This window comes from Talpa europaea, assembly GCF_964194135.1.
Source record: "Talpa europaea genome assembly, chromosome: 8".
Classification (NCBI taxonomy): Eukaryota; Metazoa; Chordata; class Mammalia; order Eulipotyphla; family Talpidae; genus Talpa; species Talpa europaea.
This window is the reverse complement of record NC_140075.1, coordinates 73,285,525-73,311,756: the sequence shown is the minus strand read 5'-3', so window position 1 is coordinate 73,311,756 and position 26,232 is coordinate 73,285,525. Positions and strand designations below refer to the sequence as shown.

General features: G+C 33.7%; 1 protein-coding gene across 1 annotated transcript in view; it reads right to left on the bottom strand.

The window, feature by feature from the left end:
• MIPOL1 (mirror-image polydactyly 1) overlaps positions 1 to 26,232 on the bottom strand; it is a gene marked incomplete at both ends in the record, with an annotated part of 241,279 nt that overhangs the window by 141,713 nt on the left and 73,334 nt on the right. Inside the window, one exon of the mRNA XM_084240261.1 lies at positions 12,570 to 12,677. Coding sequence (XP_084096387.1) covers positions 12,570 to 12,677 — 108 coding nt within the window. The remainder of the gene's footprint in view (positions 1 to 12,569; positions 12,678 to 26,232) is intronic.

Below are 26,232 nucleotides of genomic sequence, written 5' to 3'. Positions count from 1 at the left end.
TTTTAAATTACTTTTCTCCATTTCTTTTTTTTTTTTTTTAAAGATTTATTTATATAAGCACGGGGTACAGTCAGAAGTACGGGAGGGTGAGAGAACTCACCAGAGCCAGAGAGAGGAACAGAACAGGCAGACTGATGATACACTGCTGAGGGGAGCAGCAGGTGCAGCAGGAGAGGTCTGTGTGTCATGTGGGACCCTCGCCTGGCAACCAGGGATTGAACCGGCGCCGCAGAGGCTGCGGGCAGCTTTGCAGCCCAGCGCTCAACCACTGCGCCACCAGGGGAGGCCCGGGTATGAGATTTTTATCCTACATGCAAGCCCACAAATTAGCCACCCATATATGCCAGCAGAAGACACAAGAATTCTAGGTCACAAAGGGCTTTATTTACTCACACACAGCACAAACAGCACAAACTTCATGTTTGCATTGGTTGCCTTTACATCCAACTCCCTATGCAGGCAATGCATAGAGGAACAGGTGGCACACACAGTGGGTATGCGTCCCAGCTGAAGAACTTCAAATGTAGCCAAATCTCTTACAATATACTACAGGCAAACATGTCTGACCTTTGTTCCAGAGAGAGGCATTGATTTTATTATATTGGACAGTAAGCCAATCTGTCTTCTGCTTAGAGGGAGACACTATCTCTATCCTTCAAAGCTGTCTGCTAAATAAATATCCTTTAATATAGTCCAGACCAAAAGTTTTTAGTGCTTCTGTTCACAAGATATTAAGAAACACAAAAACCCATATTTTGAGAATTGTTATTCATTACAATTAGAGAGTCACACCAGCATTAATTTTAAAAATTCAAATAGAATAGAATTTAAAATGTCTAAGCACAAATATGTCATTAGACTATGTATTATTTCCTTACATTTTGCTTCAATTTTATACTGTATTGTCTATTAACTGGGTTATGAGATAAAATATAAATCCTGCTATATGATTAGCTGTACATACAACGGAGTATGGTGATGGTTCACAGGTGAACTGGCGGTGGGAATTTTATCGGGAATAAACAATGATGTAAAAGATAAATAAAAGAAATTTAAATAATGTAAATAGCAAACACTGATCTATAAAAAATTGAGAAAGCTAAAATCCTCATCTTCACAACACTCGTTAGGAAGCCAATGAGTAAGAAAAATGAAAAAAAAAACTATATATTTTTCATTTTGAATAAACTGGATATAGTACAGACATAGGATAAATGGCTAGAAGGGTTGAAAGTAATTTCTTCTGTGATACAGAAACAAGGAGAGCTAAGAGGAGGAAGCCAGTTGTTTTATATTACCACCCTTGTAGAATCATTTGGCTTCTAAAACTATGTGCTTTATTAAAAGTTAAAAATAGAAAAATCAAAATTTAAAAATTTGCTAAATATTGTTAAATAATTACACACAAAAATATTTTCACAGCAGGGTTCACAAGAGTATAAACCTGCAAGCATTCAACACTAAAGGAAGAATTAAGAAAATTATGGTGCTTTTGTGTATTGCAAATTATGTAATGTGATATAGAAAAAGTGTACTGGAGAACACTTATGAAAAGCATTAATTCAATCAAAGGATATTTATTCACGGCTATCATGTATATTGGTGGGAAATACAGTCAGAGCTGGCTTTCCACTGCCAGGTAAGTGCAGCTGCACAAATTGATAACCACTAGCATCTGTCATGACTGGTCACTATTTTTGGCTCACTAGCTGCCAAATACTTTAAATATCACCAGTAGATACAGAAGTAGACAGAGTAAACTAAAATCTCTGATCTCATGGAGTAGTCATTGCTATCAGGAAAACAATGAATATAATAAGTAAGGTAAATATCAATATATTCTTTCTTAGATGATGGGTACTTTGGAGCAGCAGCAAGGAAGAAGAGAAAATGCTTGTAAGGATATGGGTGGGGTTATAATGTGCTGCTCAGGGAAGGCCTCACTGAGAAGGCAGCTGAATAAAGTGGAAAGAGATAAGCAAGTAGGTCCTGTGGATGCTGCATCATGACATTTGAACCTAGTGGTGGGGAAGTCGTGTGGGGGAGTTCCTGCTGCTGCTGCCTGTCTGGTGGAAGCACTGGGGCCTATCTGTGGGCCTGACCATGGCACTACAGCTCTCCAGGGAGCAAGGCATCACACTGCATAGAAGCAGAAAACTGGGGCAAAGTTCTCCTTTGGCATTAACAGCATTTTATATGAGCATGATGTAAAGCCATCTGAAACCTTTAGGTGGGTGCAGAGACATGGACTCACCTTGCAAGCAATGACTGATTCAGAGCTCATAAAATAGCTAAATAATTTGGGTCAACTAAAGATTCATTATACAATTGTCCAGTTAAAAAACTGGACGTATTTGATTACTCTCAGATATTGAAATTGGTGAGGTCCTTCCATAGTGAGTGTGACAACACTGAAAAAGATGATGGGGCATCCAGACAAAAGGCTCAGAAAGCTATCCAAGATGAGGTCGGTTTAGGGGTCAGACCAGATCACAGTTACAGTGACATTTCTCTCACTACTGTATGTTTCATATTTAGTCAATTCACTGAAATATACCTGAAAAATGTATCTGAAAAAATGGCAAGAGTCTAGACCACAGTTCATTACCGATTCTGAGAGAGCCCATATTCATTCATTTACTACTACAATCCACAAAGCATGGTGGCCTATAAAATTCCTGTCAATGCCTGAATGATTGAAGATAGGACAATAATGTTTTTATAATTCTCACATACGGGGTTTTCCTGAAATCAAGTCAATAACAGTTGGTATGCTCTATTTTACTGGTTAATTTTTAAACAGCGGAAAAGTTAAATGATGCTTTCCTGAACTTTGCATACTTGTTCTATTTTTGGGTATATGTTAGACTGTCTTTACATTTGACATAATGAATTTATTGCACACTGTTCAAATGGGGGAGATTATGTCAGCATTGGGTTATTAATTCCTTTGAAGGTGGTAATTATGAATGTAAACACCTTTGCTGTAAAGCTAAGGCCTTCCCAAATCAAACCTTTTGGTCCAGTAGCTTAACTCAGAACTTAGGTGGGAGATATTTAAATATAAAACATAGCAAAAGGAGTCTGAATATTCAGAATCTTTGTTTGATCCTGAAAGTAACTTATGATAGTCCATAAGTAAGACAATATTTCTCCTATTAGTTCCTTTTCCATTTATTTCATTTGCATAGATTCCATATTGAAAAAAAATCAATTATTTGCTTTTATTTATAAAACTTGAACTTACAAAGCTGTGGGTATTTCTACTGTTTGAATTCCTGTACTTCAGAACTCTTAAAATATGTTTTATAAAATAAAGCTTTAAAGACAATAAAATAAAACTAAATGTATATATTTAAGGAAAAAAGTGGGTGGTGTGAATATTTGAGCCAAGAGTATAACTTGGAAGCAGGGAGAGGAAATACAAAGGCTGAGAAACAATTATGCCTGGTGTGTTTGAGGAACAGCAGGAGAGAAGTGTGACTGAAGTGAAGCATGATGTGAAGGAGGAAATTGAGGGCCAGATCAAGAGGTGTTATTGGCTTATTCTCTGAGTGAAATGGCAGACCAGTGGAAAGCTCTTGGCAGAAGAGTAATGTGATCTGACTTTAATCCTAATTTTTAAAGGATATCTGGAGGCAATGGTGAGCATAGATGGCAGCAAGGATAGAAATAAGGACCATTAGGAGGCTTTTGCAATAACAGAACAAGAGATGATGAAGGCCTGCATGAGAGTATAGCAACGGAAATGGTTAGAAGTGGCTGCATTCTGATATGCACTAAAAGCAAAGCCATGAGAATATTTACAAACAGGATATGGAGTATGAGAGAAAGAGAGGAGTCAAGGTTAATGCCAAGGATTCTGACCTAAACCTCTGGTAAGGTCACAGATTTTCTTTTCAGATAGAGTTTATAAAATGAACTGGTTTGGGGGTAACATTATGAGTTTGGTTTTTGGCAGCTGAGGAGCTTATACACATCCAAACTATGATAGGTAGCTTTTAACTCGGGCCCTAATAATCTCTCCCTCCTGGTATTCACACCTTGCACAATTTCTCCATTAAGTGTGGACTAGCGTTAGTGACTCACCCTATAAAATAACTTTTTATTTTGAAATAACTATAATTTCACAAAAAATAAAAAAAAAAACATACAGGATAATGATATTCCAAACACCCTCTATCTAACTTCTCCAGTGGTTAATGTCCCACATAATCACAGCACAATACCTAAACCACAAAACTGACATTGAGGCAAAATCCACAAAGATTATACAAACTAGGTTACATGTATGTGCACATATGTCGTTCTATGCAATTACACCATATGTAGACTGATGTAATCATTACCAGAATCAAGATACAAAACTGTTCCATCAACACAAGGATCCACCGTACCCCCTTTGTAGCCACAGCCATGATATCCTGCTGTAAATAGTAAGCATATCCATTTTACTCTCAAAAATGTCTTGGTTTAAAGATACATAGTCAGCCTACCTATAGTCATACAAGCTTGAAATTGACTTCTTATTCTTTAATTCAGAATCTAAGTGGACCTTCATTCTGATCATAAGTATATATAATTTAGTAAATGATTACAACTATGATATAATACTGCAAATTCATAAAATCATACTTTCCAGTTTAAATGGTATTATACTCCCTCACTTTGAAAATACAAAATAATTTGACAAAGATCATTTATGAATGTCCATTCATGGCAAAGCAAGGACATAGTGTCTGATATCTATGTTCATTCTATTACCACAACATATAAAACAAAGGGATAATGTATCATATTTTACAACTCTGTCTATATTTTTAACAACTACAACAGTATTCTGCTCTCACTACTTACAAATGTGGGAGTCAATACTCAAAAGAAGAAAACTGACTTTCCAAACGCTCTTCAAATAGTAAATGGGAAGTCTAGGATTTTTAAATTAAAAATCTATTACCAAAGTTATGGATTAGAAAAGTAGGAACTCCACAGCCAGTAGAAGGGTATTATCTTTTGGGCATGTTAAAAACAGTAAATTGATATATGGCTAATAAATAAGAATAACTAGTAACTCAGCTCAATATATAGCTTTCTTATAGAAATTATAATATTTACTATGTAGTGCACTGAATAGAGAGCGCCCTATTTACTCTTAAAAGAGTAACTTATCCTGCAGTGAATCTAAACAGTAACAGACAATATGAACAAACAAAAAATTTCTATGTTCAATATTATTAAGCCAGTAGTAAAAACTAGAATTCTTAATACTGCATTGTATAATTAATGAACCAAGAAACTTTAGCATAAATGGAAATCATTCTAGAAAGCTTTAGTTGGGCACAGTGAATGATTATAGAAATAATTCATATAATAATCAAATAGTTCCATGTCTTGAACTTAGTAGATAATAAATGCAGACTTCAACTAGGACAGACTAAATAGACAAATAGATTAATAGACTAAATAGACAAACAGACTAAATAGATAGATAGATTTTTGATTAAAAAAAAGAACTTGGGGCCTCCCCGGTGGCACAGTGGGTTGAGCACCATGCTGTGAAGCTGTCCGAAGCCTCTGCAGTGCAGGTTCAATCGCTGGCTGGGCAGGGAGCAACCCACATGGCGAAGCAGACCTCTCCTGCCTTGCCCACTGCTCCCCTCAGCAGTGTCCTCTGTCCATCTGCCTGTTCTGCTCTGTACCTGCTGTCCCCGCTCTGTCTCTGGTGACTTCTCTCACCCTCCCACGCCTCTGACTATACCCCAGTTCTTGTATAAATAAATCTTTAAAAAAAAAAAAAAGACCTTACTGATTGTGTGAGTTCAACAATGTGTGAAAATCCAAGAGAAGGCAATATAAAAAAAAAATTACGATCATTTATGCTTAGTAAGTTCTTGATTTGAGTATGATGACAGGTGAACAATCAATAAGTACAATGATGGAAACCAGCTTTACCTCTATAAACATAACTGGGGCTAAACAACAAAGAGATCAATAAGAACAATTTTGAAAAACTAAATATATAGGGCACTATTTCTGTTATCAAAAATAATGTAGTCAGTCTACAGTAGTCTGATCATACCTCATGATCAGTCAGTCTACGTGTTTAATATTCTCAAAGTGGCTCACTTACAGGCCTCAATGATATAAAGGACAGTCCCCTTATTGTTTACTTCATGACTATAAAATGGCTGCTACTGTTAGCGGCAACAAGTTAAGTATCCAAGGTAACAAGAAGGCAAAGAATGGTGCTTCCTGCATTGTCCTTTATCAGCATAACAAAAATATTTCCAGACACACTCCTCTTTCTCCCATCCATGCCATATAATTTCTTTCATATTTCAATGGCAAAAAAGAAAAACTAAGAACATGTATACCTTTTCTAATTTCTATAATAAAGGTAAAGACAGCAAAATCTGAGTGAGAATAAATGGTAAAAAGTATAGTCAATAGCATTTGACTCAGGTCCTGACCTCTTCCCAGGAAGAAGAGAAAGCTAGGGAAGACAAATGAGGGATTTGGTTTCAAACTTGGAGACATTAAAAAATCCAAGTGAAAAGACAGACAAATCCATCATTAGGACATCAATGATATGGAATATTGAAGGAAGAGATAAAATTATGAGAAAAACCTACAATAAAAGAAACGCCAAAAGTTGGCAAGGATGATAGGAGCAACAGAAACCCTCATTTATTACTGGGTGTTGTAAAAAATTGTACAGTCACTTTGGAAGACAGTTTGACAGTTCCTTATAAAGTTAAATATTATCTTACTGTCTGATCTAGTTCTCTGTATTTATCCAAATGAATTCAAGAAGTTAAGTCTACACAAAATATGCATGTGGATGCTTATAGAAACTTTATAATAGCTAAAATCTAGAAGCAAACAAGGTATCTTTCAGTAGGTTAATGGTAAATAAACTGTGGAACATCCAGCAAAAGGATATTATTCAACACTAAAAATAGAGAAGTGAGCTATAAAGTCATCAAAAGATATAGAGGAAGTATAAAGGCATATTATTAAGTTAAAAAGCCCATTTGAAAAAGTACATGCTCTATGATTCCAAATATATGACATTCTGGAAAAGACAAAACTTATGGCGATGGTAAAAAAGATTTATGGTTGAAAGTTTTTTGGTGGGGAAAGAAATAAATAGATGAAGTACAGAGGATTTTTTAAGTGACCCTCTTCTGTATGATACCACAATGGTGGATACATGACACATTCATCAAAATGTACAGAATATAAACACTAAGTTTCAACTCTGATAACAAAACTAGACAAGGACACTGCAAAAATAAGAAAATTACAGAACATCCTTGATGAACAAAGATGTAAAAATTTTCAACAAAATATTAACAAATCAAATTCAATAATACGTTAAAAGGATCATACCTCATGATAAAGTAGATTTAAGAAGTGAAACTCTATTTGTAGACAACATGATATTATATTTAGAAAAATCTCTAAACTTCCACCAAAAAAAAAAAACAACTCTGTTAGAAATAATTTCACTAGTGCCTTCCTGGAGGCACAAGGGGTTAATTCTCAGCACTATGAAGCAATCAGCAGCCACTGCAGCTTGAGTTCAATCCCTAGTCAAGAAGCTGACCCACATGGTGCAGCAGACCTCTCCTGTCTTGCCTGCCACTCCTCTCAGCATATATTCCAGTCAATCTGCCTGCGCTGCACCCCACTGTCTCTGGTGAATCCTGTCATCTTCTTTCCATACCTCTGGCCTACACCCCAGCTCTTGTATGTGTAAATAAATTTAAAAAAAAAAGAAATAATTTCACTAAAGTTGCAATACATAAAAATCAGTTGTGTGTCCATACCCTAACAATGAACTATCAGAAAGATAAATTAAGAAAACAATTTTTTTAATTAATAATATATCCAAGTCAATCCATAAAATTGACTTGAACTTGTTGAACTTGTGTAGTTTATATACATGTTGATTCCAAAGACGCTCATCTGAAACTTATGTCATGTTATAATGCAACAATACTTCAATAAAAATTAAAATAAAATGAAGTGAAATTTTTAAAAAAGAATAATACATCTACTACTATATTTAACTAAGGAAGTAAGAGATCTGTATAAAGAAAACTACAAGACTGATGAAAGAAACCAAAATAGACAAAGAAATAGAAAGATCTTTCAAGTTCTTGGATTGGAAAACTTAGCATAATAAAAAATTTCATGTTATCCAAGGCAGTCTACAGATTCAATACAATTCCTATCAAAATTCCAAAGGCATTTTTCACAGAAATAGAATTAACAATCCTCAATTTTATGGAACCACTAAAAATCTTGAATAATTAAAAGAATCTTAAGGAAGAATAAATCTGGAGGCATAACATTCCATGACTTAAAAATTTATTATATATCTGTAGCAATGAAAAGTGTATTGGCATAAAAATAGACATACAGATCAATAGTATAGACTACAGAACCCATAAATAAACCTACACATTCACTGTCAATGAATCTATGATAAAGGAGGTAAGAAAATATAATGTGGAAGAGGCAGCTTTTTCAATTAATGGTACTAGAAAAGCCTGTCAGCCACATACAAAAGAATGAACTGGAACACTGTCTAACAGTTACACAGAAATTACCACAAAATGGACTAAAGACTGATATAAGACTGAAACCAGGGCCTCCCCTGGTGGCACAGCGGTTGAGCGCTGGGTTGCGAAGCTACCCGCAGCCTCTGCAGCGCCGGTTCAATCCCCGGCCACCGAACGAGGGTCCCACATGGTGCGACAAACCTCTCCTGCCACGCCTGCTGCTCCCCTCAGCAGTGTATTTCGTCAGTCTGCCTGTTCTGTTCCCCGCTCTGGCTCTGGTGAATTCTCTCACCCTCCCGTGCTTCTGACTGTACCCATTGCTTGTATAAATAAATAAATAAATCTTTAAAAAAAAAAAAAAAAAGACTGAGACCATAAAAGTTCTAGAAGAAAATATGGATCGTAAATTCTGACATTAAACTGCAATTTTTCTGAATTTGACCCCCTAGGCTAGGGCAACAAAAGCAAAAATAAACAGATGACACTACACCAAACTAAAGTTTCTACACAGAAAAGGACACCATCAACAAAACAAAAAGGCAACCTACTGAATGGGAATAAATATTTATAATCTGTCTGATACCCCTAATATATGCCATATGCAGCAACATGGATGGATTTGGAAGGGATTATGTTAAGTGAAGTAAGTCAGAAGGAAAAGATATCTATTGGATGGTTTCATTTATATGTGGAATATAGAATATAAAGAAGGTGAACAAAGGGTCAGGAAAAATCAAAAGTTACAAGCTGACCTTAAAGCTGAGGCATACAGCAGGGGAGGGGGAAAGGAAGAGCACAAGGGACTATGGTGAAGGCTCACGGGTGCTGTGGTGGTGGGAGAACAACAGGGACCACCCCTGAGGAAAGTAAACAATTAATGTACAAAAATGCACAATGATATAAGAAAATAAATTAATTCATTAAACAGTAAAAAACACAAACACATACAACTCAAAAAAATTTCAACTAAAAAAATGGGTATTACAAATGGACGTTTTTCCCAAGAAGATGCACAGATGGCCAACAGGCAAATGAAAAGATGCTCAAGGTCACTTATCAGGGAAATGCAAATCAAAACCATAATGAGATACCACCTCATTCATGTTAGAATGTCCATTACAAAGAAGACAAAAAACAAGTATTGGCTAGGATATGGAGAAAAAGCAATACTAATTCCAAACTATGTTCTTCAAGAAACCAATTTCTTAATATGTGTGGATAAAATTTATTATAAGTGAGAATATACGCTCCCTTTTTTAAAGGATATAGACCAACATCAGCTTAAATTCAGCACTTTAGCCTGCGGACCACTGTGTTTTACTTGTTATTAGGGAAAACCGCAAACATGAAAGTGTGAAAGTGTCATGTTAGCTAATTTAGCTAGCATAATTACATGCTACTTCAAGAACAAATGCTTAAAAATAATCACCAAAAATCCAATTTTATTATACTGTCATAAAAAATTAATTACAGAAGAAATGTCCTGGTTATTAAAATAAACAAGTCATTATTACTCAAATAGCATTTGAATATTAAAAAGCATTTCCTTGTATGATAATCATCTAATTGCCATAATCATAACTTTGAAAGTTCTATGTAATGCATGACCATTAACTTAGATTTTTCCCAAGTATATCTGTAGGACTGGTACCTTAAGGGATTTCAATGTAACAAAATTAAATGACACGTGAATTTTTCAGCTCTTACCCTATCTAATTTTACCTTTATTAGTAGAAGTAAGTACAGTACTATTTATGATAAAACACTAAAAATATCATAGGCAGATTAAAAGCACTTAACAATAGTGACTTTATAAAATTCTTTTTAAATTTCATGTTTAGGTACTAGCTAAATATTAAATCAGCTAACAAATAAATGTAAATGGATTGTAAATTATAAGTATATAGCTCAGAAAGGAGACAAACAGTTGATTTACTAGAAAGCCTAGTAATAAACTTATTTATAGCTATATGGCAACAGGAAAATACAGAGTGCAAGAATAACAGCAGTAAAACCACAAGCAGCAAATAAATACAAAGTCCCTATAAGGTAAGAATAATATTTTTAAAATGAATCAGAATAAAGTTGACGTATTATGAATGATCTAATTTCCACAATATAATTTTTAAGGTTTCTCATGAGGAAATGTGGCATAAAATAAAACATGATTCAAAATCACTATTATACAAGTCAGACATTTAAAAAAAAAAAACTAAAATGAACACAGAAGCTTTAACAGAACGAACTGATGAGAGTTTTTAAAAATATTCTACCCCTCCTGTACATAAAACTGAAAAACTTGATTTTGTTAATGAAGTTACGGAGGATCAAAAGACAGAAAAATCTGATACTTTTGCAGATAAAGATGATGTAGTAGAAAAGATGTTAACAGTACTTCTGTCAGGAAAAAAATGTACTTTATCTAAATATTACTTTATACAATGTATGATTTACAGAAATTTCTGTTTATGGGGGCTTGGTTTTGGGGTTTTTTTTAAACTTCTAGGTTTCTTGTGGTCTATATCGTGCCTTCTAATTAAAAAAACTCTTAAATACGTGCATCTATTTCTCTCCATAAATAGAAGCTGCCATTTAATTCAACTGAACATAAATACAAAACCACAAATGCCAAAACAAAGACTATGCATTTATTATATACTTAACAAACTAGAAGCTTTTAAGTTCTGTTTTAAATGGAAATAGCCATTTCTCAAATAATACACAAAACCTGCTCCCTAATGTTGATAACACTTTAGCATACACAATAGGGGCTATCTCTAAACAATTTGTAAGTATATATTAAAAAAAATACTATTCTATATAATTTTACTTGTATAATAGTAAATTCCTTGGGTAATTGAAAAATAGTCACAGCAACCTACACATTTTTCCTATTTATTTTTCTGACCTATTTATAAATTTGAGAGTAAAGAAGAGAAAGTACAACAAAAGATAACAAAGTGATGATAAAACTACCACTAAATGGGAATTTCAAAGTGAAGTACAGTACATTTTGCAGAAAATTGATCTTCAACTAAACCTTATACTTACGGAGCAGATGAAAAATATTTTCCACATCAAAATGTCACCATCTTTCACAATTTTGGTAGCTGATTCTGACTTAGTGAGCTACACTGCTAGCCTAAAGGAAATACTAAATTCAAGACAACAAAGTACAATACAATCCTCTTGATAGTACATCTTTTTTCTCTGCTCAGTAACACAAACGACGAATCTTTTCTGTGTCCTGTAGATATGTTTTTGCTTTTATTAAAAGTGTTAATGACACTGGTAAGCACCTTGAGGGCAGGGACCAGCACTATGTTACAAGACTCTTTGCTAGGAACTGGAGCAAAGACAAAAGGGGAATGAAAAGTTCTAAAGCATCTTAGAAAAATATATAATTAGTAGAATAGATATATTGCCCTTTTTCATGATTACTGAAACTACATTACAATGAATAGACCTTCTTATCATGAAGTGTACCTTCCACTTGTTTCAAGTTCTTCAACACATTCCCTTTCTTCCATTTTTTATAAGTAACATTTTAGAACAATTTCAGTTCCCAAACATGCACCCACCTTTCAAGGGGTGCCAGTTCTATGGGTTACTGATATTGGAAACTATGAAAAAAAAATTAGTGTAATAAATACTGAAGCAAAGAAAAAGCTCATGATTTTTTCTTTCAATGTGGTCACTTTTCATTAACTACAAAAGGTAGTTATATGTTATTAAATCAGAAGCAGAATGAACATGTACCAAAATTTATTAATATACCAGCACTCAAAACTCAGAAAATATGTTGTTTTCATGTACACATACACGAAATAAAATAATACCATAACAGAAGGGTGCTGTATCTGTGTTTAAAGAAGGGGTTGTTGGCAAACACCACAGCTCACTTCTGCTGAAATGTACACAACTGATATATGCAGCACAGAAAGCTGGCACCAAGGGCTTACAACCTTAATTTGCCTGCAAGAAGGAACGGAGATTTACCTTCAGAGCACGTTCTTGATTGTTTTCAGCAGTCAGATGTCTCATGTTGTTTGCTGAAGTCTGGTTCTGCTCTTTCAGATGATGAAGCTCCTGCTCTAGCCGTTTGCACTGCCACAGGGGAAGAATCCCATTAAGTAAAGGAGTTAGAGCATTTTTTTCACCAAGCCACATGAATTAATGTAAATAATATCATTGTATTCTCTAAAAACCAAAATATCTTTTGCAATAAGTTAAAAATAATGTTGAAGAGGAATAAAATAATGTTGTTTATAGTACTCAGTCAATTCAATTGCAGTTTGCAGTTGCCTTTCATTATACTAAATTTTACCATACAAATTAGAATAGCTATTTTTTATAAAATTACAATCAGATTATATTCAGCATTGTTTTTCTTCATTAACCAAATGATATAACTTCTTGCTAAATTAAAGATGCTCTTAAAAATCACATTGGGTTCTAAATAAATTACAGATGATATTCTGTGATGAATCCTTACTCATTTAAAAATTATCATAAAATACATATAAAGATTTTTTAAAATATTTTTAGAAATATCTAAAGGAACAATTGTGTAGGGAAAAACTAAGAGTCATAAACTGCTCTAAGACTTAGAAACAAGTTTTTTTAATTTCTCCTTTTTTGACTAAACCTTACTTTTAAGTAAAGCAAGTGGTAACAAACATGTGAAGTGAGATTTTGACTTACTGGAATTATATGAGAATATAAATAAAAAATAAAGTATAAATAAAAGGATAATTAGGCTAATAGAAGTGCCTATGTCCAAAAAAAAAAAAAAAATCAGTGTCATGTCATGCTATTTGAATAGGTGTTAACATGAATATACTGCATATTTTACAGAATAATTTTCAGGCTGTAAGCTGATATTCTGCAAATCAGAACCACATGAAGATACTGGGGAGAATAAAATACCAAACACTTTTTACAAAAAAGTTAAAAATTGCTCATTTATTCCTAAATTTGGACATTTAAGTGATAACCCACAAGTACACATATACTGACATAAGGTTGACAGTCATTTCTAGAATATTTGACAAATAATTAGTTGCCTAATAAACGTTAAAAAAATCATTATTATGATGTAATTAAGATGCAGTTGTTAACATAGATTGGCATTTCTTACTACTCTAATGTTGATTTCCTCTGCCTCTTCAAAATAATTTACAGTCATATCAGTATTTCCCAATTTTAAATAATATACAAGTCTTTTTAGAAAGAAAAAGCCTTACCAAACTCCGAACGCTGATTTAAATTATATAATGATGTTTATAAACAAATATAAAATTGGGAACACAAGCCTCATGCATATGTAACACAAAATAAAACCAAAAAACATTTGAAAATCAAATAATCACAAAATTAAGTCTTTTACAATTAATAATGATTTAGTTTAGCAAATGCAGTTTGCCCATTTTGGCAAATATAGTACTGACACATATAGTGGCAGGTCCTTTTTACATTGTCATATCTATTCCACTATGTGTTGTGTGACAACTGAAGTTACCTATTATTCTGCACATATTCTCAACTAGAATTATTCTCCATTTTCACTTAATTCAAAATTATTACATATTGAGTATTCAAATGCAATGACTTAATATGACCTATAAGGACACAAAGATGGCACAGTCTTGGCTCTAGATATAAAAGAATGTTCAAGGGTTTATGTGGAGTATATAATTTTATAAGCTGGAAAAAGAAGAATACACGAGAAAAGGAATGACAGTAGAACGTCAGGGATATATCTGGAAAAAGTGAAAGGCATGGTCAAGAGTTGTATGACCACCTCGCTACATGCAAAAGAATGAAGCTTGACCACCACCTCACACCATATACAAAAATCAACTCAAAATGGATTAAAGAACTAGACATAAGACCTGAAACCATAAAATATATAGAAGGAAATATAGGCGAAACACTACGTGATTTGCACATCAAAGACATCTTTACAGACACATCACCCAAAGCAGTGATAGTGAAGGCAAAGATAAACAGCTGGGACTACATCAAATTAAAGAGCTTTTGCACAGCAAAAGAGACAATAACAAAAACAAAGAGAAACCCCACCAACTGGGAGAACATTTTTGCACCCAACACTAATGATAAAGGACTGATCACAAAAATCTGCAAAGAGCTGATGAGACTCAACAACAACAAAGAAAATAATCCAGTCAAAAAATGGGCAGAAGAGCTTAAAAGAAACTTCTCTGAAGAGGAAATGCAAATGGCCAACAGGCATATGAAAAAATGTTCAACATCACTTGTCATCAGGGAAATGCAAATCAAAACTACCATGAGATACCATCTTACACCAGTGAGAATGGCACATATTAAAAAAACTAGCAACAACAAATGTTGGCGAGGGTGTGGAGAAAAAGGAACTCTTCTGCACTGTTGGTGGGAGTGCAAACTGGTCCAACCACTGTGGAAAGCTGTGTGGAGATTTCTGGACCTACTAAACATAGAGCTTCCATATGATCCAGCAATTCCACTCCTAGGTATTTACCCAAAGGACACAGAAACATCAATTCCAAAGAACACCTGCACCCCTATGTTTATAGCAGCACTGTTTACAATAGCTAAGCTTTGGAAACAACCCAAATGCCCAAAAATAGATGACTGGATCAAGAAGATGTGGTACATATATAACATGGAATATTACTCAGCATTCAAAAAAGATAAACACATGCAATTTGCAGCAACATGGATGGCGCTGGAAGGGATCATGCTCAGCGAAATAAGCCAAAAAGAAAAAGAAAAATACCGGATGGTCTCACTCATAGCAGGAATCTAGAAAACTTCAATAAGGGACCAGGAAAATGAATAACTATAAGAAAGTGAAAATCAAAATCAACAAAAAACTATGAACCAGAGACACTTTTAGGGGGGCGGGGGCGGGAGGGGAGGGATTGGGGTCAGAATGGGGGGCTGCAATTGTATGGGGAATATAACAATAAAATTTATAAAAAAAAAAATAAAAAAAAAAGAGTTGTATGACCACCTAATTTTGTGTTCACAAGTAAATCAGAAATGATCTAAGAAACAATTTCTTTCCTTTCTTTATGAAACACAAGAATACACTTACTCTTGCTCCCAAAAAAAAAAAAAAAAAAAGGTAATAGAACCGGAGGGGGTTATGCTAAGTGAAATAAGTCAGAAGGAGAAAGACAAATATCGAATGGTGTCACTCACAGATGGAATTATAGAGAAACGAAACAAAGGGTCAAACAAAACAAAACCTGTAACAAACCCCAGAAATCTGACTGTGAAATTGAGGCTACAAGACAGGAAGGTGGAGGGGAAAATGGTGTGGAGAAGGCACAATGGACTATGGTGGAGGACTCTGGGTGACTTGGTGGTACATGTGTTAGGAGGAAAAGGATGTCCTAAAGCTAATTCCATACAGGCTTTGTGGACTCTACCCCCACCCCAGGCCAAAGCCAAAGACACTGGGAACTCCAAATCCCATCACCACCAAAGGGAAGGTAGCTGGGACCTGAGGGTGGGGTTAAGCAGCCAAGTGAGTATAAAGACAGACACTTGGGCTTTGGGGGGGTTCCCCATTTTGGCTCTCTACCAGCTAGCAGCGTCCGGCCAGCTCTGAGAGTGACTTTGGGTTTCCAAGTTGGTGGATCGGGTAGGACGCATTAAAGACTTTATTTCCCTATTTTCTCCCTGAGTTGTACATTTTCCTTATTTCCTTTTCCCTTGTAAATAAACCTTTTATTAACCTTTTGTGTGTGCCTGTAGTGGAGTATTAATAAGTCCCTTGTAAGCACGCGGGTGAGGACCCACAGCCAGGCAACCTGTTCAATATCGGGGCTGTCCTATAACACATGTGGTATGGAGACATGCATCTGAGTAAGTGTGGGTCTATGCCTCTGAATCATACACAGTATTTTAAGTCGATGTTTCCTTAATAAAAATAAATGGTAAATGGATTTTCATATCTTCATGGGTTTCAAATTTAACATTGATGTGGAAATCAAACTATCAACAATAACTTTGAATTGAATAAAAATATATATAAACACTCATATCAAATACAAGTTTTTGATCTATATTTCATGATATTTAAGTTATTCAATCCTATACTTTTCTTTTTTTTAAAGATTTATTTATTTATGCATATAAGAGCTGGAGTACAGGCCAGAGATGAGGGGGGTGAGAGGATTCACCAGAGACAGAGTAGGGAGCAGAACAGGCAGACTGAGTGAAATACACTGCTGAGGGGAGCAGTGGGCGAGACAGGAGAGGTCTGCTGTGCCATGTGGGTTGCTCCCTGGCCAGCTGGGGATTGAACTCATGATGTAGAGGCTTTGGATTGCTTCATAGTGTGGTGCTTAACCCTTTGCACCCTCAGGGAGGCCCCCAGCCCTATACTTTTCTACACTGAATGTTATACTTGACTTGCAGCTAACACTCTCTCACACATGCATTCTCATGTATAATTTCTTCTATTGTTTTTTAATAACTCTTTAATTTTAAATTCATTTTGAAGCAAAGTGATTACACTTTTTATTACCAAGTGCTACAATATATTAATGACTGTCATTTTTTATTTTATGTAAGACAAAGATCTTACCCTTTAAAAAATATTGAAATTTTTCTTGACAATCTCACCAATACAGTCTTTATACATACCTAGTTTTAAATTAAAATTATTTGTCACTTCAAATTTGCAGGATACAGGTAATAATTTAACAGAAAAGTGTGCACCTTCCCTAATTCTACCCAAATATAAATAAATTTGCTAAAATTCTTTCAGATTGTTATAATATAAATCAATAGAGCTTTACAAGGAATTTTGCTTCTTCAATTCACTTTTTCTCTCAGGATGAACCACTATTCTGAAGTGCATTATCATTCAAACAATATTTATTAAGCACTTACCATGCACTTGTAAGTTATAGCATTTAACAAAGTAGATGAAAACCCTGGCCCCATGGAAATCAATCACATTCTAGTTGGGAAAGGAGACAACAAAACAAATGAATTAAATAAGTAGTATGATAAGAGGTGAAAATGTTATGGTGGGGGGGGTGGAAACAGATTAGGATTATAGGGAATATCAAAAAAAATCTTTAATTTTACATTTTAAAATAGAAAAGATGTTTTAAAAAATTTTAAGTAGGAAGCACGTGACTGAGAAAGTAATTTAGAAAAAGATATTTGAATAAAGAACCTAAGATAAAGAAGTCAATCTTCAAATCTTTGGAAGGAATGGTTAAAATGAGAAGAACAATAAGTGCAAAGGCCCTGAAGCTTGTCTGGCATGTTTGAGTAATCAGGGAGATAAAAACTAGCTATGAGGTGAGAAGAGCCTTGAAGTACTTATAAAGACATTAGGTTTTCTCTGAGCTGAAATGTTGCTGGAAAGTTTTCAAAAAACCACCACCATGTTTTGTGTCACAAATAGCATGAGTTCACTCTGATTGCTCTGTTTAGATTCTAGAAGGTCAGGGCACAAGCTAATGCATATTCCGAGAGAGAGCTGACTCAAGACTAGGATGTTGGCAGTTGCAATCGTGAGTAGTCAGACTGGATGTTTTAGAAGGTGCAATCATGAGTGCATTTAATTTTATTGACTGTTTTTTCCAGATGTATAAAAATGGTGAATGATCATGTGATTACTATGATGAGCCTTAATTATTCATTAGAGATATTGTTTACACTCATTTGTTTATGTCTATGTGTGTGTATGAAAAAAAACAAGGTACCTTAATTTGGCTTCCACATATTTTATTTCAGACTGCTGGTATGTTCCTAAGGGAGATTTACCTATATTCCCTTTGCTGGGTGTCCTTTCCAGTTTTGTTATCACTGTCGAATTAACCTCATAAAGAGTTTTCCCATTTTAATCTTAGAAACAGCTTATTCTTAGAAAAGAATTGGTAAAACTCTCCTAGCAAACCATATAGTTTTCCTTCCAAATTCAAGTTCCTTTTTTTGAGAGGCACAGCTTTTGAAAACGTTTTGTGATACATTTTACTAGTCTATGTGATTATATTGTTCACACACTCTTGCTGAATATAACTGCTAAAATTACTTTCTTAGCACTTTGAAGATATTGCTCCATGGCAGTCTGGCTTCTATTGTTGCTAATGTGAGGTCACTATTAGTGTAATACTCATTCATTTGTAAATTAATCTGTATTTTCTAAACGGTTACTTTAATATCTTCTTTAGTCTAACTTTGGAGTCTACAACTCTACACTATATCAAGGAGCATATTTATATTTTCCAGATCCTCTTTGTGTTTCCCAAACCTGAAAAATCCACGATTATCTCTTTTGAAACACATATTAGTCATATGTTAGATTGGGTCTCTTTTTTTCATCTTGAAATCTTTTTCATGTTTTAAATCTCTGTGTGTAAATTGAGGATCTATCATTACTGAATCGAAACTTTATTTTCAGTTGAATCTACTCTTCCTCTATCAACTTGACCTCTTAATTTCCATGATGATAATTTTCATTTTTGGATGCTTGCTTGTATTCTTTCCCAACTCTGCCTCTATTTTCTACAGTAATTTTAATGTGTTTATTTAATGATTTCTGTAAATATATATTTTATACTTTTTCATGCTTTCCTATTATCTCAAATTTCTGAGGGCCTAATTTTTTTCATTATCCTTCATAGTGGACTGTTTTATTATATGACATGCAGAGAGGTGGAGAATCCTTTTTTGGTAGAAGTTTTGTATTAACCGGTGTGTGGAAAAAGTGCCAGATTGATTTTTCATGTGCTTCTGCTGAGTGATACAGGCTTTACTCATCTAGGACAAGGTTTTATGTTACTGTCTTAGTTTTTGGATTGTCCCCATGATAGTTACGTGATTTGGTGACCTCCCAATTGACCTCTTCAATTTCATTTTACTGTTTGCTCAATTGTGGCCAGAAATAAACTTCCTTATCACTTTCCTGACCAGTGAGTTTTCTCTGATTCTGGAAAAATGTGCCAGGGTCTGCACTAAATTAGCTCCAATCATCAGTCTTTAAAATGGCAAACAAATCCAAGTTCCTAACCCTTGAAACTTATAACTGGTCTTATATCTAGTTAATTAGTATGTTTGTAACTCCTTAGGTTTCCTCTCATTTTTCAATCTTCATAAGCTTTCCTTTTCGTTCTTTCTGAATATACAAGAGCAGGAGTGTAGTCCCAAGCCAATTTTACATGAAAATCACAACCAAAGAAATAAGTAATGCTTTAGTGCAATAAAACTATTGCTGCACTGGGAACATTTATCTATGTTGCATACTGGGGTTCAGTTTCCATGGCCACAGAGTAAAGTGGGATAGAGGACAAAGCTCAGGAAACACTGGAAGTGCATGCAAGTGTCTCAAAGGTCTATGTTTTCAGTTGTTGAATGATTCTCCAAACTTGAAGGAATGAAAAAAGACAAGACAGATGCTGGACAAGCATGTATGTCCCAAAATCAAGTAATATACTAAATAATTTCTTCTATAGTTTCAGACAGTTTCATTTTGAATTGACACAAAAATAACACAGTAACTTTCCTGTTCATATTCTGCCAAATATTAATGTTCCTAAAAGTTATAAAGCATGAATTAGGAGTTTTCTTATATTTTTTATACTTACAAAATTTTTTTAAAATGATTTATTTATTTATGCAAGAATGGATACAGGTCAGAGGCGCAGGAGGAACAGACAGGCAGACAACCAAAAACACTGCTGAGGCGAGCAGCAGGTGAGACAGGAGAGGTCTGCTGTGCCATGTGGGTATTTCCCTGGCTGGCCTGGAATCGAACTGGCTCTGCAGATGCTGTGGACAGCTTCACAGGGCTGTGCTTAACCCACTGTGCCACCGGGGAGGCCCTATACTTACAAAATTTTAATATGCAAATTGAATTTAAGATAATCTTATTTTTATATTGTCATGGTAATCTTGAGAACTAGGGTTCTCTACATAGAAGCCAAAAGACACAGATGAAAGGTAAAATATACTAAGGAAAAGTCCTCAAATTTGGAATTTAAATTGCAAATACTATAACAGTACAAAGATTTGAAGTTTTATTTTTAAGAAATATGTCTATGTATTTTTCCAGTTCTGCCCATTGAAAGAGGTTAAAAACAGTAGGAAACCCAGTAACAATGAGTACTCCTATCACCTAGACTGTGAATTCCAGGTACTATTTCCTACTAGAATAAAGAATACTATGAATATTTGTTTATCTCTGTGACAAAAAATATACAAGATGGTCTGGGACATCTGTTTGGAAGATCGTGAGGAGCTATCAAGTAGAATCCCAAACGACTTAGTAGTCAACATGAAAAGCATCAATAAAGAGAGTAACTGCAATACCCTGAAACCATGGGTATTGGTTAAATATGCTTAAATTATTAAATCTACAATGACAAAAATTAAAAATAATTGCATTGTTGGGGAAATATAATAAGCCAAGATTTTACCAAGCCAATATAAGATTTATATTACCAATATAAGATTTTACCAAATTCTTATATAAATTTACCACTACCACTAGTTAATCAAAAGACAATGACTATACACGCATTCAATAATGAAGAGGAATGTTGCAACATCACAATTTTGAAATCATTAATCCATTAACAGATTTGGAAACTGAGATCTGTTAACAACATAGTTCTTCCACAAGTGAAAAAAGCATAAAATGACCTACACTGTAGTAGTCTTGCTAATAAAAACAAATTTAAGTCTGATAAAGGTTCTAGATGAAATTGCCACACTTATAGGAGATGAGGAAAGACAGAAACATGCAAAATGATACCACAAAAGTACAATGAATAAATGGGGAAATTCTATAAGAAAATTGACTCCATTTATTTAAAAACTCAGTTTTAAAGGAAAAAAGAGATAGGCGAGGCATCTGATATTAAAAAAATACATAGTGTTATGAGTCAATTCAATAATTTACAATAATTTCTACCTAGATACAGATTTTTAAAAAATTAAGACATTTATGAAATCATTGAAATTTGAAAAGTAATTGCATGTTTCACAATATTAAATAATAATGTTAATAATTTTGATGTAATAAAATCCTGTGGTTATGTTTTAAACAATAGCCAGTATCTTTTAAAGACACAATAAAAGCTGCAGATAAAAGCACATTAACTGTTGTATATCCTTCAAAATAATGAGAAATGAGTGAAGGAAACAGAAGAAAAAAGATACATGTTGTTGCCAGGTGAAAATCACAGGGGAGTTCATGATTCTATGTTCTCTAAGGTTACTGATAAGAAAAGGATTACATCTGCCTCACAAACAAAACAAACTTTACAACAGGAGTGAACTAAACATATTAAATAAAACGTAGGTTGGGCCTCTCTGGTGGCGCAGCAGGTTGAGCACAGCGCTGTGAAGCTGTCCACTGCCTCTACAGCACAGGTTTGATTCCCCGCTGGCCAGGGAGATTCCCACATGGCATGGCAGACCTTCCTGTCTTGCCCACTGCTCCCCTCAGCAGTGTATTTTGGTCATCTGTCTGTTCTGCTCCCCACTCTGTCTCTGGTGAATCATCTCACCCTCCTGTGCTTCTGGCCTGTACCCCAGCTCTTTTATAAAAAAAAATAAATCTTAAAAAAAAAGTTTATTAAAAAGAAAAAGAAAATATTCAAACTTTTTGGAAAAAATAAAGAAAACATAGATTATTGATAATTTTTATGAGTTTAGCCCATATTTACTATAAGAACTGTTTTCACAGACAAATTTTTTTACTCAGCATTGTGAATTCTGAAGAACTACATCAAGCAAGCTCACTGTTATGATTCTGTTTTATTTTGTGAAAGATTATCATGTCTTAAGTTTCTGACAAAAAGGTCTCTAATATTGTCTAAACTTTTAACAGTTGCTGATTCTCCTATAACAGTTGTATTCAGCCACAAATCATTTTGCTTGTATTACATCAAACATCTTCCCATTTAGATGCTATACAACTTTCCTTTGCAGATAGGAAAAACAATACCAGATTCTTCCAGACAAAACAGAAACTTAACTTTGGTGTCAATGTGAATTATACACTTTGACATGCAGATGTTTGGAAGCAGTTAAGATCATATAAATAAGTTTTTATTTCTCTTAATTTTTTAAAGAATCACTTCATTTTAGATTAAAAGAATACATTACAATAACTTGGAAAAGAGTTCTAAATTTAGAAGGTAACATGTTTCTTTAAAGTTCTGGCAAAATATAAACAACAAGGTTTAATATTTATTTATATATATTATATATATGTTTTATATTTTATATATATATTATATATATAAGAGGTTTAAAAATGTCAAAGAGAAGAGAAGAAAAACAACTATGTGAATGAATCCTTGAAACCATATATGCTACTGCTCATGTGTGGACACAGGTGCATGTGTACACACACACACACACAGAGCAGTCCCCCCCCTTATGTGCAGGCATATGTTCCAACATACACAGTGGATGCCTGACACCATGGATAGTACTAAACCCTATACAGACAATTTTTTTTTATACAGGTATATACCTATGATAACTTTCATTCATAAAACTAGACACAGTAAGAGATTAATGACAGTAACTAGTGATGAAATAGAATTATAACAACATACTATAATAAAAGTTCTGTGAATGTGGCTTCTTTCTCAAAATATCTAAACTACAGAATATTTGTAGACCATGGTTGACCAGGGGTAGTTGAAACCTGGAAAAGTAAAACTGCAGATAGGGGGAACTACAGTAGAACAAAAATTATTCTGGAAATATTCACTGAGCATACACTAGACAATGTACCAGCACTCACCAGGCAACATGCCAGGCAAAGATATGTTTTAAAATATTTATACATACATATTTTTAAATTACATATAGATATTTATAAAACAACATATGAAGTAAATAACTAGGAATTTAATAATGAATATAGTAATTTACACTTTTAACTATTATGCAAAATAAGATTAATTTAAAGCAACACTTAAATCACAAAGGAAAAGGACTAGTAATGAATTATTTACAAAGTTAACAACATATATACAGGTATTTATTTAATATGCTATGCTATTACAGTATCATTTTCTCATAATACTGGTGAAGATTTTTATATCTGTATTAAAAAAAAATCTATCATTTGGAAAAATCAAGATTTGTTTCCCTATTTCTGAATAAAGAAAATTTAAGTGATAAATCAGTATATGCCAAGCCCTGTTCTAAAAACTTTACATGTATTAAATCAGTGAATCTTCATGTGGCCCCTATAAATTAAATTATTATCCCCATTTTCAGAGAAGGAAGTAGATACAGGGTAATAGCTAATTTCTTCAAAGTCACGCAACGAGTAAGATATAGGAATCAAATTCAGGCATTTATTTTGCTGATAAACTTTATCAATAAAATTTACACTATCCACAGATGTGTACAATAGTAAAACAGAAGTGGCTATAAATACAGAAAAAATATTTTAAAATTTGAACTTGGGGCAAATAGAGATACAGATAGTTTTTATGCAGTATATAGATCTGATATTAAGTTAATAAACATCATGGGTAAGAATGGATTAGGGAGTACTTAGTATATGGAATGATTATCTTGTAAATTATTTATTCACACCCAACAAAGTCTATGTATGCCAATAAAACCACCTAGGCAATTACTTTTCTCCTTTTATCAATAATTACACATCCAAAGGCTATTCATATGTAAAATCATAATGGTCATTCTAGGACTATACAAGAATAGCTCTTCCTTTTATTACCATTGTAAAGTGCTTCTTTTATATGAAGGTAATATAAAAGCTACACATATTAATATACATGTGCATTTAATGTACCGACATATTTTATGTGCATGTATAAAGACACACTGCACAAAAATGAAATCAAAATGACCTCACATGAAAAATGACAAAAATTATCTATTGCTCTTTTGTATAAACTATAGTCCCCAAGAAGGTAGGACCTAGTATATAGTTCACTACGAAACAATCAGTAAGGGACTTTAAATATAGGAGATATTAAACATGTATTTATTGATTCATAATATTCTGTTTATAAATGGCATTTGTTGAATCATCCCCGCCAAACTTGAAAATTGTCCTAAGCTCCCTCCTCTTTTTATCCTAAAATCAGAACAAGCCCTATTCCTTCAACGTGTCTTTTTTTTCCCATACTCACAGTCATAACATTCATTCATTCACTAAGTTTCTCATTAATTGACAAGTGTCTGTCCTCAGTTTCCAGTCATTTCAATTTATCTTTATTCTAGTAATTTCCAAAGCTGGCTGCAAATCAAAATCACCAAGGGAGTGAAAAAAAAAAAAAAAAAAGAATGCACATGTATTCCAGTTGCATTTCAGACCTCATAAATACTCCAAAGATCTATTTCTAAAATATAACACTAAGAAATCACACTCACTCCTATGTATCCTATCTTGATATCTTTTATATAAAGTTCTTCCACAGCTCAGAAAATTAAAATCAAGTTTTGGTGTATGACAGCCAGAAGCATTTCATGAACCAAACCCATTTCATCTTTTCTCACCCCCTAGACCCCACCATTGTACTTTGGTACAGTTCAGATATACTAAATAATCTATGAATTTTAAAATATAAAAATTCCTCACTACTTTCATACCATTGCTTAGTTTTTATGTATCTAATATATCTACACAGCACTAGATCCCCATCTTTTCATAGGGTGGCTCTCTCTCTGGAATACCATTTCCTTCTCACTTTTATAGAGTCACTGTCCATCCTAGAATAAACTCTATTTTTTCCATATTAATTTCCTTCTAAAATTAAAGACATATGTGCCTTAACAATATTTAGGCATTCATATACTTGTAAGCATAAACACAGCATAAGAATATAGAATTTGGAAAAAATATATGAAAAATAATTTTAAAATATAAATATATGAAGTTTAATTTGTGTATGTTTGAAGTCTTTGAATCAATATCTATATTACAGATTCATCTGTTTTTGTAGGCATGAGCAGTTCACTTTATTAATGTAAAATAGTATTCCATTATATTGGTGAAAAGCTGAAAGCATTCCCATTAAGATCTGGAACAAGACAAGGATGTCCATGCTCAACACTGCTTTTCAATATAATACTGGAAGTCCTAGCCAGAGCAATAAGACAAGAGAAAGACACACAAGGAATCCAAATAGGAAAAGAAGTCAAACTATCACTATTTACAGATGATATGATAATATACATAGAGAGCCCCAAAAACATCACAGAAAAACTAATTCAACTAATCAATCAGTTCAGTAAAGTGGCAGGATACAAAATCAACACACAAAAGTCAGTAGCTTTCCTATACACAAACAATAAATCTGAAGAAGAAGAAATCAAAAAAATCATCCCTTTTATTATCAAAACAAAAAAAATCAAATACTTGGGAATAAATCTAACAAAAGAGGTAAAGGACCTATACAAAGAAAACTATAAAACACTGTTAAAAGAAATAGAAGACACAAAGAAATGGAAAGACATCCCCTGCTCATGGCTTGGAAGAATAAACATTATTAAAATGGCCATCCTACCAAAAGCAATATACAGTTTCAATGCTATTCCAATAAAAATTTCAATGTTATTCTTCAAAGAAAAGAACAATTATTGATGAAATTCATATGGAATCACCAAAAACCCCGAACAGCAAAAGCTC